The following is a 20,855-nucleotide window of genomic DNA, read 5'->3' as shown; positions in this document are numbered from 1 at the left end:
TGGTCTTACTGGGCTTTCGCACCAAACTTTCCTCAAACTAAGTGAGGCAAAGTAGGATGAAGAGCATTAGGTAAAGCATTACAATTCTACAAAGCACTCATATACCAAAGTCTTCATCAGAATGCAAACATTCACAAAACTAAGTTTCTGCTCAACCCCAGTAGGATCGGACAATTTATACTGTAGTTACATGACTTCTGTTATTCTAAGATGCACAAAATTCACCTCAAAATAGGCGCCATCATAACAGCCACCCCCTCACAATGCAAAATGTAGTGCTGCTCAGTGTATTTGGGAATTTAAAATTCAATTTCATTCATTTTGGAGCCCATATCTCCATTGAAAACTATGACCTTGTTGCCTGGTTACACAACACATAGACATTTGTAGTTGAAAGGCCTTGCAGACTGCTGTTCAATCCAACAAGCTTTATTGACTTCCATTTGATATTACAAAAAAGGCTTGGCTTACAGCTTTGACCTCCAGTCCTCAGCGCCTTTGACTTTGCTTTGACGTTGCTGTTTGCAGCTGTCTGGAGAACATAACGGTGTCCTGTTTTATCCTCCTGTTGTATTACTGCTGTTAGGCTGTTATCTGATCACAGCTCATCAAGAAACAAAACAGCTTGTTGTTTTTAATATTCAAGTGAATTTCAGTGACAGTTAAATGCTTTGACTTGTGACTGTCCCTTGTTTCCTGTCTGAATGGGGAAAAATGTCTTGCTCTAAACACAAAAACAACTTTCAATAATTTGTGTTAATTTTGAAAATGGATGCTCCATTAAGATTTCATTTAGGTTTAAAGACTAGTATGTTTATAGAAAATTAACCTTAAAAGGAGATGGTAGCCGTTGAGTAGAATAAAATGAAGCCAGGATGGATTTTCATACTCATTTAAGACATAGATCTGTCATGTTCAGATAAAATTACAAAAACTGGAATCAGACATGTTTCCTTTTTCATTCTTAAGACTTTTGTTTCTTTAAGCTCTGTGTTATTTGTAATTGAGCTGCCTGAATCTAAACTGGTGATACACATAAATCAACCACTAAACATTCCAACTTTTCTCATTATGGCTGCCATTCCTGTGATGTTTATCTTCCTACTTTCTCAGAAATCCACTTTATAAATACACTTAGTGTTTTTATTGCTGGAAGCATCCAGAGCTACATGGTGGACTGGAATTTCACAATGATTCTCTATCAACACCCAGCATTGGGAAACACCCAATGTTTTTTTCCTTTGTTAAAGAAGAGGCAACTTAAACACAGCATTTCATTGTCGGTTAATCTGCTGATTACTTTCTTCATCAGTCTCTTTATCATTTTGTCTGTAAAATGTCAGAAAATTGTGTAAAATATGCATCACAATTTCTGAGATCCCAAGTTCAAGACATCTTCAAATGATTAAAGATGTCCAATTTAAGACATAAGCAGAAATCAAGGCAGAAATCCCAGAGACAGATTATGTCAAAACGTCGACAAATAAAACCAAAACTATCTGCATGGAGATACCATAAGGACTACTTGAGTGCACTGACCCTTTAATAAGTAGCATGCAGATAATAGTAATTTGAGTATGAAAGTTAATTTCTGACCTTGGAAACAGTAGTTTGACAGAAAACAAAATATCATCATAAGGAACAGGTGGTTTTATATTGGCGGAGTATATATGTAACTGAGCCATCTCCATGACAACCCCATCCACTGATGTAGACTGTGAGATGCAGCTGAAAGCTCAGCAAATACTCACAACCGCAGAGCTTGAACCAGAGACAGTTTATCACTTTAGTAAATGATTATTGGATTGTCAATGTTATGGCATATTATAGACTAATAAATGAATCAACTAGTTATTTCAGCTCTACATGTTGACTTTTCTAAATGTCAATTTTTGTGCTGTCAGCACCACAAACTAAATTCTATTCAACTCCCTTGTATTGGGATGCAGACACAGGCAATCAACAGATAGATTGTGTCAAAACCTGGACAAATACTAATCGAAGTACTTATATTCTCTATAAGAAGTTTAATGAAGTATCTCAAAACAAATCACAACCTAACCTGCTTCATTTCAAAACAATAATACAAACATTATTATCTGCAGCAGAGCATGATGGGCTAAAAGCTCACAGCAGTACAGACCAGTATGGACTGAGCAGCACATGATGGAGGAATAAATGAAGTCTGATTGTGATGGATTTCATGTGTTTTTCAGCGGTATTTTCCCATAGATAGACAGAAACAGAGTCTTTAGTCCAGTTACGCAAGGAGACTTCAGCTTGTTGCCAAGACTAACAGGCAGACTGGCAGTTTGGAAGACACCCAGCTGAACTCCATCAACCCCCTCCTAATCTTGCTCTTCTTCTTCTTCTCTGAACAATCATCCTTTCCTACTTCATTGTATCTTCAAATTCTTATGACATTGACTATGAAATTGATCAACAAGGTGAGAAAGCTTTGAAGCCTCATTGATTTATCCCAGTACATCTGACTCTTTTATCCAGAATAAGCTTAATTTCCTTCTACAGAACATCAGAACCACAAAGGTCAGAGGTCACAGTGATGTGAGAAGAGATGATGACATTTATAGTCTGGAATTATAGTTCCGAGAAGCATGAAGCAGCTTTGTTGTTTCTTTATTCTCATTATTACTCCCATTTTTATTTTTTCTCTTTCACTTTCTGTTTACAAGATTGTTTCATTTTTGTTTGTTTTTCTTTATTTATTCTGTCATTCTTTGTCTCTCTTTCCTTTTATTGTTGATTTCTGTTTCTCTTTCCTTCTGATTTAAAGACACAGCAGAGTTTTCTTCACTTCCTTTCCTAATCAGCAACTGCCTCTATTTGCAATCTTCCTCCTCCTCCTCCTCCTTCTCCTCCTCCTCCTCACCCTGTCAAAACATTTTGGCTTCGTCCTTGCATTCCTCTCATCCTGTTTTCCTCCTTTCCCTTTTTCTTGTTTCAAGATGTTGATCTTCTTTTACCTCCCTCGCTCTCAGCTGTTTATTATTTTCCTAAAAATCTTTCAACTCTTTCATACACATTTCATCCTTTTCACTCTTCCCTCACTCTCCCTCCTATATCTTTCATTTCCAATCCTCTTCTTTTTTTCTAAGAGCACAACAACCATTCGAGTTTTGTCCATTTTGAAGTTATAACAAAGCTGTTTATGGCTGCGTCGTTTTATAAAAAATCAATGAAGGGCTGCAGTTAACAGTTATTTTCATGAACAAATCATTTATTTTTCATACAAATTAATGAACCCTTTAGTTTGTAAAACACATAGTGAAAAAATAATCAATTAATAACATTTTAAAAAGTAAACCTCACATTGGAAAAGCTGCAACCACAGATTAATCAGTATTTTTGTTTGACGAATGACTTAAATGTAACCTCTGTTTACACTTAGGAGCATTAGTTTTATTTGTGATTGCAAATATGTTGTACACATAAACATTTTTAACAATCAGTGTGAAGTAGAAGGGGAGTCAGATATGAATATTTATGTTCATTTACATACAGGTGGACCACCTTTGTCCATGACTGAAACACTTTCTGGAGTAGATTTTATGCATCAAAATGAATTCTGTTGGCAGGATGAACACACACACAGCGTATACATCCTGTGTAACCTCGACACAGTGAAAATTCTATATGTGACAGGCTGCAAGTGGTGAGATACATTAATGTAAAAAAAAAAAAAAAGAAGACTAAAATAACACCCACACATTTTTCACCTGCAATTATGGAGTGAAATGTGTTTGTCACATACATTCACGTAATTATGGAGCCCTATTCACGCTTTTCAGTACATAAGCACCTAATCAGAACACACTGACAGCTGGCAGAGAGTGTGTGTGTGTGTGAGAGAGAGAGAGAGAGGGATTTGACACATTGTTACCATGTGGCATATGCCTGTTTGTTTGCATGTTCACCTAAATATGTGTGTGTGTGTGTGTGTGTGTGTGTGTATGTGATTCTGAAATTGTCAACACCACACACACACACACACACACACAATTATGGCCTTTTCAGTGTGATGGATGATGTTCCTCGTCGTTCGTCATACACACACACACATACACACACACACAGCGGTTTAATTAAGTCGTGTGATTGGTTAAGATGATTTGTGATTGACAGGTGACAAATTTGCTCATTTGCATGAACTTCAAAGTCTTGAAATCTCCTCAAGATTTCTCTCACAACGTTCATTTCTTCTTAACGTCATACTGAAGGATGTTACCAGAAACATCTTTGCAAGACTTGTGAGATAAAGTTAAATTACTGGGAGATTTCCCACGATCCAGCAGGAGTAGGCTTATGGTAAGCAGCCGTTGTCATGGTATTGCATTCCTGCTTAGGTGAATCACATCTTGATTTCAACAGAAATCTTTTATTGGTGGTGATTTGGTGGCATGGTTATTTTAACATTCAAATCTGTATCATGCAATCATTAACTACAAATAGTTACAATTTAAAAGAAAGAAATATGAGGCTGGACTCAAAGGAGAAGAAACCTGAGTTGATGAATAAATGAATTTGGAAAAAAAAGACAGATCCTGAAAAATTAAATCTGAAAGTGTCTGAATTCATTAATGTGGACAGAAATACCTGACAGGATAAAAGTCTCCGCATGCTTTTATTTTTTAATTTTTTTTTATTCAAACACTCTGCTTGGTACATTTTCATTCAGCTAATCAATGAGAAAAGACTCACTCAAGAAAAGATTTTACATCAAGTGGTTTTCCTCATTGTTAGTGCTGTAGTTTTTTTGAATCTGTATGTGTTTGGAAAACTGATCTAACTGCCCCAAAATGCACTTAAGTAGAAATATAAGGATTTGATATAAGGATTATAATATAAGGATTTTCTTCAAGGGCAGACATTAAATTTGTGCAAATCTTACTTTTATTAAAACTACTATGAAAAATATTTCCCAAGATGCTTCAGGCAACTGGACACAAGACTTACTTGTTGCTTATTGCACAACAAAGTTTCATGGCCGCAGTGAAACTCTGTTTTCATTAAAAGGCAGAGGGAGCTTTGCAGTGCCGTCAGGATCAAATATTATTATATTTGTGACTGAACACATATGTGGAAAAGGACAATATATTGAATATGACTATCTGTGCTTTCAGAACATTTTTAATACTCTTTGAAATATAAAGCTATTAGTATTCTGGACTGACTGCGTGATAATTTCATTATGTTTAGCAGATTTCAAATCCTTTCATGATCGATTCATCTTATGGATCTACAAATGTATAAACAGGCTTTCATCAAAATCTATTCAAAATAGTTTCTTTGAGAAGTCGCTCTGAAACATGTGTATGTATGTATATGTTTGGTTCACATTCATATAAAAACACATTAATTTGATTATTTTATGTGATGATTTGCATATATTTTCCATATTGTTACATTTATTGATTTTGGAAAATGTCCATATTAATATCACAATAAAAGGTTCCTCATTTATAGTAAAATATCCTGAGTTGTTTTTAAGAAAAAGTGAAGAAAAAAGGAGAAGAAGTAGTGCAGAAATTATAAGAAAAAAAATCAAATAATAAATCTCTTCCTCAGTGACTGAGCTGTTGACTGTAAACAGCTCCATGCTCTGATCCTCAGAGAAACTTGTTCATTCCCTGTAATGGACGTCTTTTAATTTAATTTACACATACGCTCCAACATTTATTAAATTTTTTGTCATCAGAAATTTGCTTCATCAGTGTAAACATTCTGTTCCTGCAGAACCGAGTGAAAGTAAATCAAAGATCATTGTCCTGTTTTAGATTTACTTCAGTCCTCCTAACAGTCCTCCTAACACACAAACACACACACAGGAGAGTCAGTACGCCTCCTTGAAAACCTCATTAACAGAATGTTAATATATTTCCCAGAGGGCCTTTGTGTTTCTGTGCCGTTGTTTGTGTCGTTTCTACTAATTTGCCTTTCTCTACATGTTGATGTCACTTCTTCAGCTTGTTCATCAAAGGCTTCCCTCAGATGAGCCTCCTCTTCTTCCTCACAAACAAAACACTTCTCTGAGGTCTTATCACCTGCTGTTCCCACACTTTGGTACAGAGGTTTAGCGCCTCCCAGTGGACAGATAGTCACTTACACCGTGATGTCTGAATGAAACTTTACTGAGCAAGGGCCTTTGCTTCTGACTGTAGAGTTCATATGAGTTGATATGTAGACGGAGATAAATCAATATGTTTATTATGCTCCCTGTTTGGACTAGTACAACAGTCATTGTTCTGCTGCTACTACAGCTGCCACTAGTACTACTACCACTACTCCTACTCATTACTGTAATACTTCTACTGCTGCCTACCATACTAGCTACTTTTTGCACTTGCTATTACTACTACACAAGTGTCAGTAGGGGTGCTACCGCTCTTCTAATACCATCAGAACTGAATGAGTAATACTACAACTATATCCACTACTTCTACTACAACTAACACTACTGCTAGTCTAACTACTACTCCTCACTGTTTACTGCTACTTCTACTAGCCTGTTCTGCCTACTAGTGTTATTAGTACTAGTACTGCTGCTGCCAGTGTTAATAGAACAAGTACTAGCACTAGCATTACAAATACTGTTACATCTCTGCTACAAGGAAAACTATTATTAGTACTAGGGTTTGTACTACTACAACTAATAGCACAGCCATTACTAATGCTGCTACAACAGCTATAGTAGTACGGTTGGTACTATTACTACTACTTTACACTGCTACAATGACTAATATTAAAAGTAATACTACTGCTACTCTTACTAATACTTCTATACTGTTGCTACAAGTTGTATTACTGGTGGTAATGCAATAATTAGTACCACTAGTAGTGCTACCACTACTAACACTTCAACTACTACAACTAGCAGTGTCACCAGTACAAACACTATCACTTCTAATGGTAGGCTATTACGCTTCTGCTGCTAGTACTTCTATCATAACCAATACTGCTACTATACTATACTTAGTATATACTGTTAATACTGCTACTACAGCTGCAACTGTTCCCACTGTTTCTAGTACTACTACACTGCTACATATATTGATAATCATACTATCACCAGTGCTACTACTGTAACACGTAGAACTGCTAGTACAAGTACTGGTAATGCTACTGCTACTACAGTAGTAGCAGTGTGGAACCACCAGCACCACTGCTGTTGCTGATGCTACTGTTACCAGTACTACACTGCTCTTAGTGCTTGTACTGTAGCTGCTAGTGTTACTCCAGCTACAGCTTCTACTGCGATCACTAATACATGATGCTGTGACTCGTGCTGTGTTCACAGTCACAGCAGTCACATGACCTGCTGTACCTGTGTGTGGTTGTGAATATTTGACTGCTGTTGACTTTAAACAGGAAGTATTAATCACTAATTCTACATGAGCTGTTCATCTCAGTGTGTATCTATGACAGCGTCACTGTGTTTGTTCAAGGACAGAACAGTCTCACGTTAAAGAGAGTGACAGGAACTCAGAGGTTAATGTCAGTCAGGAACACTTGATTGTTCAAGTTTCTGGACCTGCAGAGACTGTTGTGAGGGACAGTGAAAGGGGTGAGGTAACAGGAAGTCGCACCAGATGGTTGATGGTTCAAATCCCAAAACCATGAGTAACAAGCTTTCATCCATGAACAACTCCCGAGAAAGAAAAAAAAAAGAAAGTATGAAAGCTTGTTCAGTCATTTCAAAATGATGCATGTTTTCTCAAGCAAATCTCTCAGCTGCTAGAAGACAAACAGAGAGCAGAGAAGTCTGTCCTTACCTGTTTGACTGAGCTCAGGAGCTGCTCAGGTTGGTTGTTCAGGGGAAAGACATAAAACAGCAGCACCTGAAGGACTAAAGGCTTCTAGTGTGCATTTATAAAATCATACATGTTTGCATTATTTTCTATCAATTGTTGCTCATTGACATCGTCTTTCTTTTTAAGCATGTGCTTCATGTTAGCTTGATTATATGTGTCTGTATATTAATGTGTGTTTTATGAGCCAAAAACAAGTTTTTGAGAGACCTTTTTCATGTTCATGTGGGCATTTAATGTCCTTTTTGTGCAATTAGCTAGTATTTATTTATTTTTAGTAAAATCAATAATGTTTACATGTGCAGTACACAAGTTAGCAGTAAAGTATAAAAGAAGGACAGAAAGTTGACCAAATCACTGAATTTTATGAATTTCTCGGCTGGCTAAATTTTCTCATTTCACAATTTCCACAATAAATGATCTGAATCACATATAATGAGGCAGATAGTTACAAAGTCCATGACCACTGTAATTAATTTGGACAAAAGAAGAAGTTACTATATATATTATAATTATTTAGTGTTATTTAGGTCTTGTTGCCTATTCACATACAAAAGTAAATGATATGAATTCTAATTCAGGCAGGAGTTTAAGTGCATTTTGTAAAGTAAATGTTTTTGTGTGTTGTCAGACTCTTTCGGATTAAAGGCCGCCAGCAGCCGCTGAACACTGAGCTGTTTGATCTTCAGGAGAAGAAGAAACAAACAGAACAAGAGCTGAAGAGGAGCTCCAGTCTTCAGACATCCACGGTAAGAGACCACAGCAGGAAGCTGATATCACTCTAACTGGTCATGGTGGGTTAAAAAAGAAACCAAAACAAAACGTCAGGTCACAAAGGAAGCAGATTTCGACAGTATCTCACTATCTGTTATTCATTGATTGAACATTGAACATTGCTGATAAGAATATTATCAAAAGCCGGTCAAACAAGAGGAAACAACAACAAACTGTTCTCTGAGTGAGAAGTGAGACAACCTCAGGGAAGTGTTTTTAAAACTCAAAATAATAAAGTAAATGTCCCATGAAGAAGAGAAGCCTATTCATAAAACTGTTGTCTATTATTTTCCCTCTTTCTCCAGTTTCAGTTGTGTGCTTTTCAGGAGCTTCAGGCTTCCATCACCGAGCATTTGGTCGAATCAGAGAGGCTGGTGTTCCAGGAGGAGGCACTGAGCACGCTCCGTAACCTACTGACCCAAGACCTGCAGAGGTACCAGGAAGAGACGCAGAGACTGACCTGTTTCACACAGAAAATACTCAAACAATCCCACAGGTACCGAACACCACATTCTGACAAGTTGAACTTTGGTTTATTTCATTTACTTTATTCATAAAACATAACAGAGCTGTTTTCTTTTTCTGTGATCAGTCAGTTGTTTAAAACAAAAGCTTTCCCATCTAAAGCTATGACGTATTGAAATATTTCACTTTTTATTTGTCCTTCAGGTCAGACAAAGAGGAAACCTTCACTAACACAACGAGTGGACGCAGCATGCAGGGAAAAAACGAGACAGAACAAGAAAACAACATGGTACAGTTAAACTTAACATCTAAACTCCCCTCTCAGCATCCAGAACTCTCTTCTGTTTTGTGTCTAACGTCACTTTTCAGAGTTTTCTTCTGCCATCTCATTCTTGGCACAGTAAAATGCATGAAAAACAGGGCTTAACAGTATTTATTGTTTGTTTGTAGAGGCAATTTTGGGCCTTACAGCGGTCTGTAACCAAACCAACAACACATGGTTTGGTTTTTGTGTTGAAAGCTACACCAAGGGATAAACTGAGCTACTGCTGACGCTAAAATAACGCTGCTGTAAATAAAACACTATGTTTACCTTTCATTTTATAGGGTTAGGATTCAGCTAAAACTCGAAACACAAGAGATCTTTTCAAGTTGGGCTCAGTTTGATTCTGACAGTAGCTTTTTCACGGAGGACACAGGCTTGACAGAATTGTTAAAACAATTTGAGCAAAAAAGCAGTTTAAACCGCATTAAGTAGAATTTTTATGTGATTTTGTGGGAACTTCACCAACTACAAACCAAACTCGTCATGGCTCGCTAGCAACCCCAACCAAAATCCATAACTAATATTTTAATTGTTGATGAAAAGAATAATTATTAGAGAACTACGTTCCAGTTGAACAATCATGTTTCATAGAATCATGACCAATCTGAGGCTCAGAGAGAGGTTTGAAATCTAAATGTCATGCTGGGGTTCACACTAGATACATCGGCTCATTTAGAGTCGGCTGCTGTACAATAGTTCACTGAGATATCAGCCTGAAGTCGTCCTTCATCAGATTGGACAGACACATGACTCCCTCGGCTGTCAAATTATTAATCTAACAAAATTAGTATCTGAAATCATTTGAAGTAACAAACGGGCTAAGTAGCAGATTCATGCTTAATTTTATAACATAATTGTTTAAACATGGCAAATAGAGTAAAGGCATCATCTAAACCTGTCTGAGTTATAACCCTTTGATACAAAGCGATAAATTATTAAAGTATCTTTAAAATGCCCAAGAGGTAAATCCATCTATCATTTGACAAGTGAACTTTCAGGGCAGGTTTGGACAGAAATAACTGCAACAAAAGCTAATGTTGCTTTTGACATTGACTGAATGTGACGTACCAAAATATTTCTGCTCAACAAAGTGAAGTTCAGCATACAGCACACAAAAAATAACCAACAAAACTAAAATAAAACACGAAAAGAAACCTCTCAGTGCAGTTTTGTTGAGGTAGAACATTGTCCCGTGTGTGTGTGTGTGTGAGGTGTGTGTTTGTGTGCATGTGTGTTTGTGTGTGTCTGGCACTGGTCCAGCTGTTGTCAGTCTTTCTCAGACAGTCGGAGTAGAGGCAGAGGAAACATCTGCCTGCTCATCTGGCTATGCCTGTCACACACACACACACACACACACACACTTTTAGCATCTTTCCCCTAAAAAAAAAAAACTACCCATAATAGACTGACACAGTTGTGACAGGAAATGATGAGGGAAGAAACCTGGTTTGGAGTCTTATTATAACAGGAAACCTGTCAAAGTGTCATCACAGTTTAACTCCAGAAGCTTAAACACAAACAGCAGACAGGCCGGCTGCCAACACGCTGTGTGTCCCGCACAGAAATACAACATGAAGTACAACAAAGAACATAGATGAGGCTCATGGTTTTCAGTTTGTACAGATTTTCACTGAAAAATACCACATTTTTATAGAAGAGTTAAAAGTGAAACTGCATCGTCATTTGGGTGACATTTGAGCAGATTTTGATAGGCGGCAGTTAGAAGTTTGTGGTTTGATTCTTCACATTTGACAGCTGCTTTGGTCACGAGTGACGATGATCACAGTGGATAAATAAGTATCAAAACATGACTGTTCAAAACATTTTCTCCAAAATATGACTAAATACAACTCTTGTTGAAAATCTGAAACTTTGAGGAGTGGAGTAGTCTTTAAAGTCTAGTTGGAACTGTTCAGAGTATAGAAAGATTACTGTATGTCGAGTTCACTAAGCTAAGTATGTCTTGTCTTTAACAAAATTCTTGTACACTGTAAAAGTTTTAATGACACTAAGAATTGTGTTAACATAGAAGGAATCAGAAACCTCCACATAGTCAGTCATTGTACTTGCTTTACTGAGTAACACTGTTTCAGTAATCAGATCTGCGTCAGGTAAGATGGCGCCTGGTTGTTGAAGGTTATTTTTAACTCAACAAGTCTTCATACCTAAAGGACAAAGTAAATGTGTGTCAGTGCTTTCAAAAGATCAACCATATGTGAGATTTCTGGCCAGTTAATTTTAGGCTAAAACTAAAACTATAAAGAAAAATCACCCTCATAGAGACATGAAACAAATGTTGACTGCTGGCAGGAGACAGGACATAAACAGGCCTCAGCTGTTGAAGTCAGACACTTTGTACATCCGTCTCTAAAGGACAACAAACACCGGCGACATGATGCATTAAAACACCTGCACCTTTGTACTGCTGTGGTAAAGGTCTGGTCAGTTTAGGCACAAAAGGGTTAGCGAAAGGTCGTGGTTTGGTTTTAAAAAAATGACTTGGTTAACATCAAGGGACCTTCGTCATCATGATCACAATAATAACCACTTGGTTATGGTTAGGGAATGATTGTGTTCATAGTTAAACAAACCGATGTTGACTGTTGGGATTAAACTGGAAGCAAACAGCAGCCATCAATGTCAAAAGTCTGGTGTTTTTTTGCCCCATCTGTTACACTACTTCTTCCTTTGCTCCCAACTGAGAGGAGTCATAATTCTTAGATGATAGAGGTCTTTGTACCTTGAATGTAAACATATGTTGTTTTTGTATTTTTTTTTCTGCATGACTGATGCTGTCATTGTTCTCGGGAGTACTCTGCTACTATAACTTCACTGTTTCTGTATGTATAGTGCGTGGGATGTGTGCTGCGTGTCAATTGATGCGATGCTCTACGACTCGGCCAATATGTGTTGCAAGACACTTTTTACAGTCAAATAAGAACTTCACACTTCCTCCTGCTTTGCCTCTTAACCTAAATGTGCCTTGTTTTAAGCTAGTCTCCTCAAGGGTACAGTATACAAGAAGATACAAACACCCCTTCCTTTATGTTACCAAACTGTTAGCTTTTGTAGCACTTGTAATGAGGATTTAAATGGAAATAGGTCAACTCAGTGAAAAACTGGATTTTACAGCTGACAGAATTTGGCTTGTGGCAGTTTTTAACCCTGATTAACCCAAAATAATTTGTTCATGAAGCAAGAGGCAAATGACTTCCTGCTGTTTGCGTTTTGTTCAGGAGAACTCGGTGGACAGGGAGCGTGAGGGGATTCAAACACTCGACATCTTTAACCCGCGGTCTCACACTTCCTCCCGCTAATCTAGACGAGCCACTCTGCCCTAAAAGAGACTTAGTAACCTTTTAGATCAGATTATTTATGGCTAATCTGTCCGAAAATGAGCCAGGATTTGTATAATCACACATCATTTTGATTAGATAGAAATCTAATTGATTTAGATTCGATTTAATTAAAAGGTTTTGTAGATTCAGTGATCCATCCTGGATTTGTGATTTTATGTTGGACTACATTTTGAGCACATACAGCCACAGAGGAAATCTCTAAAATGCAGTGCAGTCTGCTGAATGTGAAGTCAGTATGTCTGTGTTTGTCTCATATGTTACACCATCAAAATATTTATGTAAACATTTATTAAGCTGAAACATCCACATCATTTTAAAAAGCTAAAAAAAATTGGTTGAATCCTGAGCCACAGAATGCAGAATTGCATTGTGGGTAAGAATAATAAACCAACAAGTCAGTCCAGAGCTTCTACCAAAAGGTTTAAAAATAAATGTTCTAAAAGAAGTTTATTTTTCTCCCAAAACACAAAGAAATGAAAAAGTGAAAAATGAGGGTCTGGTAGCATTTTGATTCTATTTTACTAAAGTTTTCCACTCCAAACTCCAAATACTGTGTATGTAGGTTAGGCTCGACAGGATCTTTTGACTTCTAAAAACTTTCTGTGTCACACGTAGATCAGATTAGATTAGATCAGACAGCTTTATTAATTTATTAATTTATTATTTATTTACAGAGAGAAGCTATAGACATCCAAAGACCCAGGAAGTTCATATGGACTCGTCATAATCTCTTTATTATGAGTTGAAGTGTGGACTTTGTCTCTAAATTACAGTGTGAGTCTTGTTGGACCAGCTATTGTGGACCTTTGAGCGGCGCAGCTGAATGAGGCCAGGTTCATTAAAACTGCACCCAGAGACAGAAAAACAGTCTGAGTATTTATCAAAAAACACAACTCAAAACCTCAAAAAAAACAACAACTAACAAATTAAAAAAAAGTACATTTAGTTTGATAAAATGTATCCTTTCTCCTTCAGAGGTTGGACACAGGTGTAGTTAGTCATCAGTTGAGAACATCTGGATTGTAAAACAGACAAAACCTCTGCAGCGCTTCATGCTCATGGGGAAATGTTTTGGAAAAATATGTTTTGTAAAGAGCAGCCTGGGATGAGAGGGACTGATGATTTTAGTCTGATAATATTCTGATTTGGTTCTATTGTAGGGTTTTAAAAGGACTCAAAGTTTTAATGTCAGATGCAGGACAAAGCTCTCACGTGCATGAAAAACACTTTCAAATAGTCAACACACTATTGTTCTGCATTTCTAGCCAGTTTAATGTACAGGTTAATATAGTAATATATACAGCTTTTACAGCTTTCATTAGTCTTTGGATTTGGTTGATCTGATTAATAAGAAAAAGTATTAAATTTAAGAGACATATTCCTGAATGGTTTCACAATCATTACATTAATATTTGATAGAGCATAAGTGATACATCTTCAGATTTTATTGACAATTTTTGACAAAAAAACGATATATAATCACATAGTTTGCTGATCTAACCATCAGGTTACAAGATATATGATACATTTATTTCTTCATATGTTTTTCAATACAGTATTTCACTTTTTTTCATATTATTTAAAGGTTTTCACACTGCAGACCAAAAATAAGCATTTTGCACTTTTGCTCTGTGCTCTCTGGCTATCCTTTGAGACTATCTACTGCCTCTAAGACAACATATGCAGGGACCCTCATTAAGCTGTTTTTTAATTATCCATATTTAATATATCACTAATAGATTTTTCATATTTGTTAGGCTTACTCAAATGAAATAAACCTAATGATCATATATCTGAGCTCATTTTTATTATTCCCACATTATAAATAAAGAGATTTGTTTGACAGATTTCAGCCTGATTTGTAACAAATATTCCTGTTGAAGGGATAATTGTCGGCTAAGCAAAGTGTAAAAGCGGGCAGGCCTAAAGGCGAGGACAGACCGCCGGTTGGTTGATGAATCTGTTATTTACAGCCATGTAGAGGGGAGGGGTGGGGGGCAACAACAACAACACAGGAACATATTGCCAAGCAGATTGCTTCGGGCCAAACGTAGCTCGACGTTTTGCTCTCTGTGAGAGACGTACGTGTCCAACACAAGACTGCTGCCACTAATTGGTTATTTATTTTATTTTTTATAATGCTGTTGTTCACTCTCTCTCTGCTACAGTGACAGCTTTGCATTGGTGTGGCGTTTAAGTGCATCTGCTTGTTTACATCTGTGTGTCACTCCAGCAACCTGGACAACACAGTTATTATTGCGGTGTTTGATGTGACGGTGATGCATGTGTCTCACATTAATAACTCTTGAGTGTGTGTTTAGATTGTGAGAGGTGTCAGTGTGAGAAGAAAGTGAAGAAAAGTGAAATACAAAGTGAGAAAAGTTGTGAGCTTGAAGTAACACTGAGGGTAAAAGTCATGCTTGTGAGAATGTTTTGAAATACAGTTTGAATTGAAGACAGTGAGAAGTAATCAAACACATACACAGACTACATGTTATTATGGCAGGCGTTTTATCATCTGCTCCCTGCTGTAAAGTATCTTATGAAAACAGTTTCCAAGAGAAACTAGAAAACAATTAAAAGTGAACCAGGGAAAACTAGAAAAATAACCTATTGATGCAAGAAAACAACCCGAACACACAAGAAAACAACCTACACAAACTAGAAAACAACTCAAAGAAACTGGAAAATAACCTGAAGAAGCTGGAAAATGGCCTGAAAAAACAATCTAATGCACCTACGTAGCAACCCTAAAAAGCTAAAACACTAGAAGACAGCCAGAAGAAACTAGAAAACTATCCAAAGAAGTCAGAAGCTAAAATAATAATTTAAAGAATTTAGAGAACAGTTAGAAGGAACAAGAAAACAACCTAATGAAAGCTAAAGAACAACCTAAAGAAGCTGGAAAAAACTCGAAGAAGCTAGAAAACAATCTGAAGAAGCTACATATCAACCCTAAAAAGCCTAAACTAAAAGCTAAAAGACAGCCTGAGGAAAATAGAAAACTACCCACAGAAGCAAGAAGGTTAAACAACCCAGAGAAACTAAAGAATAACCTGATGAACCTGAAGTTAATATAACAATTTAAAGAAGCAAAAAGAAAGACGTTGGAAACAACCACAAAAGCAAGAAAACAATCTAAAGAAGCTAAAGAACAACCAGAAGAATCTAGAAAATATATAGAAGGAGCAGGAAAACAATCATGATTAAGATTAGTAGTTCTCTTCTGTCATTAGAAAACATTCATAAAAAAATATTCTTTCTGAAGTGCATTTGAAAGCTGTAAATAATCATTTTTTTGTGCATTTTCGGTGCAACTGTGAAATGTTTATTTTGCTTAAATTGAGAAAAAGGAGATCATCATCCTCAAAGCTTCTCAGGTGGCCACAAACAACTAAATAATGAAATGTTTGAAGGTTTGTTGACCAAATTTATCGTTTCCAAATTAAAAAATCATTATATTCTCTATTGTTTGGTGTGCAGATGGTCTTGAGCTGAATCTCTGCGTGATCTCTGAGTAAACCAGCCTGTCTATCAAAGAAATCTATGTAATCTCTCATAAAACCAAACATTTCCACCTTCTATACCAAATGTGATATCTAGAAGATGGAGCCAGAATGGTGCACAGTTAAAGGGGCACCACCAATTTTGCACATCACAGTTGTATAATGTCTTCTGTGACTGGACGAGCTTTTAGAAAGTGAGCCTGATGATCTCATAGTGATGTCATCAAGGTTATCTCAGCTTGGGCTTGGAGACTATACATTTTTCCAGAGAGGCTGTGTTACATACTGGAGGTGTGAGATATGGAAAGGTCTAACAAAAATATGCTATCAAGTTGCATTGTGGGAAATGTAGGATGTAGGGTTTGGAGCTTGAGCCATACTTGGGACTAAAAATCAGAATATCTTACCCTCTTCTGCCTCAATTTTGAGTCACCCAACGAAAATCTGTGGAAGACCCCTTTAATAGATGTTATAGAGAAATGTAAGGTTTAATTTCAAAAGACTTGTTTTTTTCTCTCTCATTTAGTATCACTGAAAGGGATCTGTAAATGATTTAAAAAAATACTTGTCATACTGCACCTAAAAAACAGATATTTGTATCAGTCATAACTGGTTTTGAAATGATAGTCTTTCATACTCGGATCATCAGCACTGTTTGATAATAAATCAGAGCAGCATGTCATCATGTCAGGTAAAAATAGAAAATCCTTTCAAACATCCCCGGTGCTGACCGCCTCCCCTGAACTTTTATCCAAGAGAAAAACCCTGAGCGCTTCTGCACCAAACATCAGTGAGGCATTCATTGTATTTCCCAGGGTGCTTTTCTGTCTTATATCTGGGTCAGATGGTGTACAGCTCTCCACCATATGTCTGTACTGTAGTGAGGCCACGGGGAATGGAGGACCAATGTGTGTATGTGTGTGTTCAGGACTTTGGGGGAATGTGGACCTGGTTTTCCTGAATGAAACTCGGTCTTACCGCCTTTCTGTGTGACTGTTTTGTTTATTTGTTTCTTCATCTCCCAACATGAACACAATTTAAGTTCTTATTCATGAACAACCTAATTGTGTATGCAATTTCTGAAACAACTAGCTTCAAAATCATGTGTAAACCTTCGTGTTCATATTAAAAGGCATTTACATCACATCTATATATACTGTACATGAATCATCATTCTGTAGGTAGCACTGAGCACTTTGATCAGTCAAATCTGAATACAAGCTGATGTGAAAGAAATATGGTCTTCAGTGTATAAAAATAAATGTTACTAGGACAAACATTTCTCACATAGTCTGGAAACTTCTGTCTCAAGCTGTAAAATAACAAAATGTTCTGATTTTAGTTGCAACATCAAAATGGATTACAAATTATGATTATTTCAAAAAAATTATAATTTATTTAATACATCAGTTTTAAAAACCTCTTGTGACCCTATCTGCTCATCAAGTGACCTCTTGTAGCATCATGACCTGGAGGTTGAGAAACTTTGACCTGAAAGAGGAGACAGCTGACTGATGTGTCTCCACATGGAGGATTTTCCTCATCACTATAAATGTACTGACAGAAACGTCACAACACGCGCATTTCATCACCAACCACTGTGTCCCCGTCTCCTCCTTCCTTGAGGCTCAGAGAGTCCAATATGAGCGCGCTCAGCTTACAGGGTAAAAATAATAACATTAAAAATCATCAGCTCACAGCTAATCCCACCACAGCCTGTAAACATTTTAATACCGCAGTGATTAGCAGTGATCCTAAACCCCAGACACTCCCCCTCCCCTTCAGTTCTCCCAGGGCCTGACTCCTCTCTCACCCCAGCCTCGACTCACCGTCCCTGGGGGAGGCGGCCAGGCGAGTCCCTGGATTAAGGCCACTCGCTGCTTTGGACTCTCGACTCCCCTAAAGTTAAACCCCTGAACGCGAGCCACTTCATTTCTCTAAGCGGCATCGGCCTTCTTGTTATGATTGTTAATTAAAGTTGGATTTATTCGAGTGGCCTTTTGGCAAAAATAAATAAATAAATAAATCTGTTGCCATTTTCCTTTCTTCTTTTCCCTTTTTGCTTTCTAAGTTCTAGTGGACTTTTGGAGTCGGTGTCTCTACATATCGTTTTAAACTAATTATTTCTGTGTGAGAAAGTGGGGTGTTGTGTTGGGGGAGGGGGTGATTTTTCAGATGAGCGAGCAGATGTTGCAGTTTCTCAAGAGGGATTTGTGTCAGGATATAACACGCATACGCATACACATACACGCACACACACACTGAGCTTCATGTCATTATGTATGCATTTCAACAGTCAACATCTACACACTGTCAAGACAGAGACAGAGAGAAGAACACAAAGGTCACAGAGTTAGAGACTTGATTTTGAAGTGCTGCTTTCAGGGTCAGGAAGTCATTTCAAGTGTAAATTTAAATAAAAGGAATGATGTGTTTGGATCTAACAGCTCATTGAAGATTTCCTTAGTGTTTATGTAAATTTACTGTCATCAAATTATTCAACATTGCCAAAAAAAAACGCCTTGCTAATTGATTTGCAACATTGCTCACATTGGTCTAATAGACTTTATGACTTCATGACTCAGACTCCTGCTTAACTTTTTTTTGGGGAATCTGTTATTGTGTCCGCCTCTTTCAGCATGCACCTAAGTCACCTCTTAGTCCTCACCAAACCACCAACAAAGAAGAGGCAGGGCAGGCCTGGAGAGTCAGTGAGAAGAAACCAGCTGCAGGCCTCTCACGTAGTTCAAATCTGCGCAGAGCCGGCAGCATTAAAGACCTGATCAGTAAATTCTCGGGTCCGGATCACATCTATTCTTCTGGTTCCCCACAAAGCCCTTCTTCTGGAGTAGGACAAGTCCCAAAGTTTACATCCACTAAGGCTCTTGAGTCTCCAAAGTCCAAGTCGAGTCCATCCACACCGAGCATCAGTAGAAAAGACGAGAGTCCAATTCCCAGAATTACTGTGACTCCTCCGTTCAGGGAAACCAATCAGAACGAGGTCGCATGGGCTCAAAGTGGCAGAAGAACTAGTCAGATAACTGCAAGAATCGACTGTCCAGTAGGAGGCAGCATTGAGAAGGCTGATTCAGATGCAAGGAGCAAAACACAAACCACAGACTCTGGTAGAGACTCAGTTGCTGACTCTGGCATGGGATCGGTAAGCAAAAAAAACAAACAAAAAAACTCCCAACCGATCGACCGTCCTTGCATGAGACCAAAAGTTGTGCATCTTCTTTGCGTGAAGACAGCATGACAGCATGGCACTGCAGGTTTTTTAAATGCATCTCTTTGCATGATTAAAGCACCGTACTCAATCAACATGATGACTCGAAAGCATGAAACCACGGCGAGGCACTAAAGCATGTCCTCTACAATCGTACCAATCAAAATTCCTTCAGATTCACTCCCAGATCTAACTCTCACTCTTCTCTTTGATTGTTTCCCTGTTCACATGTTGCCATTTTTGTCTTTGGCCCAAAATAATAATAATAATAATAACCTTCATGCTATGACTGTGTTGATTTATACTGCATGAAATATGATTGGGATGGATAAAACTTGTTTGCTTGAGTTTCTGTTTGACAATCACACTTGTGGTGAAACCAGGAGTCCAGCAGCTTAATGTGGCTTTGTGGCATATTATCTGCAGTATGAGCAAAATAACTTCAATTTTCATCAGTTTCAAATGAAGACATCACACACAAAGTAAAATGCAAACTTTATGGAGGAACAGTTGATGCCTAAAAGTACCATAAAATAAAAGTCATTGTTTTCTCACAAGTAAGTCTCAATTGTGGCTGTGACATCCTGAGTCAAGTTCAACAAGTTCCAAGCCAAGTCCAAGTCTTCTATTGTGTCTATTGTTCTGTCTACACTGCCAAACACACCTTTTCCTTGTATGTTGTCAGGAAAATAAAGAGTTACATAGTTACATCAATTTTATTCTTTGGGTGTTGGGAGAAGACATTACAAGTCAAGAGGCAAAAGTCCAAGTGAAGTCATGAATCATTGGTGGTAAAGTTGTGCAAGTCTTTTTGTACTTTACTGTATGAGTCATGATTCTTGTCTGAGTCATCCTAAGTGATATGAATTGCACACCTCTTCCTTGAAATACATTTTTAAAAAATCAAGTCTTCTCCCAAATTCCCAAAAGTTTTTTTTGATAATTTCCCTTCATGTAAGTTGTAGCAAAGAGTAGAATAGTAGAGAATTATCACTAACTCTGCAGCTCTACAGAGTGTTTGAACATCTTTTAGCTCATAGTTTTGGTTGTACAGCACATTTACTGTTTACTTCTGTCTGGCATTGTAATCAACTTCATTTCCACCAGCAGCAAGGAGCAGTTCTCAGCAAACAAGCTCTGATAAATCCACTGCCACCTTCCCAGCATTTAGCAGCTGAAGTATATTTTCCCAGTTGATGAAGACCAAAACTCGGCTAAAAGGAGAATGAATATTGAACTTACATTCATCAGGTGGACACAAGTCCAATGGGATGATCACTTTGCTCTGTGTCTGCTGGATGTGGAAGTAGGCACATGACCCAAAATACAAGCTGATAATATTTCAGTGATGTATGTCTGTCAGCTTGTGGTGGC

General features: G+C 37.5%; 1 protein-coding gene across 6 annotated transcripts in view; it reads left to right on the top strand.

Annotated features, from left to right (window-relative positions):
• LOC137170422 (cingulin) overlaps positions 1–20,855 on the top strand; it is a 44,778-nt gene that overhangs the window by 9,956 nt on the left and 13,967 nt on the right. For 5 of the 6 annotated variants that reach the window (XM_067573796.1, XM_067573798.1, XM_067573795.1 and 2 more), the window contains exons 4-7: positions 8,458–8,575; positions 8,906–9,096; positions 9,270–9,354; positions 18,894–19,415. In XM_067573796.1, the coding sequence (XP_067429897.1) occupies positions 8,458–8,575; positions 8,906–9,096; positions 9,270–9,354; positions 18,894–19,415 (916 nt within the window). The remainder of the gene's footprint in view (positions 1–8,457; positions 8,576–8,905; positions 9,097–9,269; positions 9,355–18,893; positions 19,416–20,855) is intronic. The other variant, XM_067573799.1, reaches the window with a different exon arrangement.

This window comes from Thunnus thynnus, chromosome 19 (assembly GCF_963924715.1).
Source record: "Thunnus thynnus chromosome 19, fThuThy2.1, whole genome shotgun sequence".
In the NCBI taxonomy this organism is placed as follows: domain Eukaryota; kingdom Metazoa; phylum Chordata; class Actinopteri; order Scombriformes; family Scombridae; genus Thunnus; species Thunnus thynnus.
Note: the sequence above shows the minus strand (reverse complement) of the source record. Positions and strands in the feature narration are given on the sequence as shown.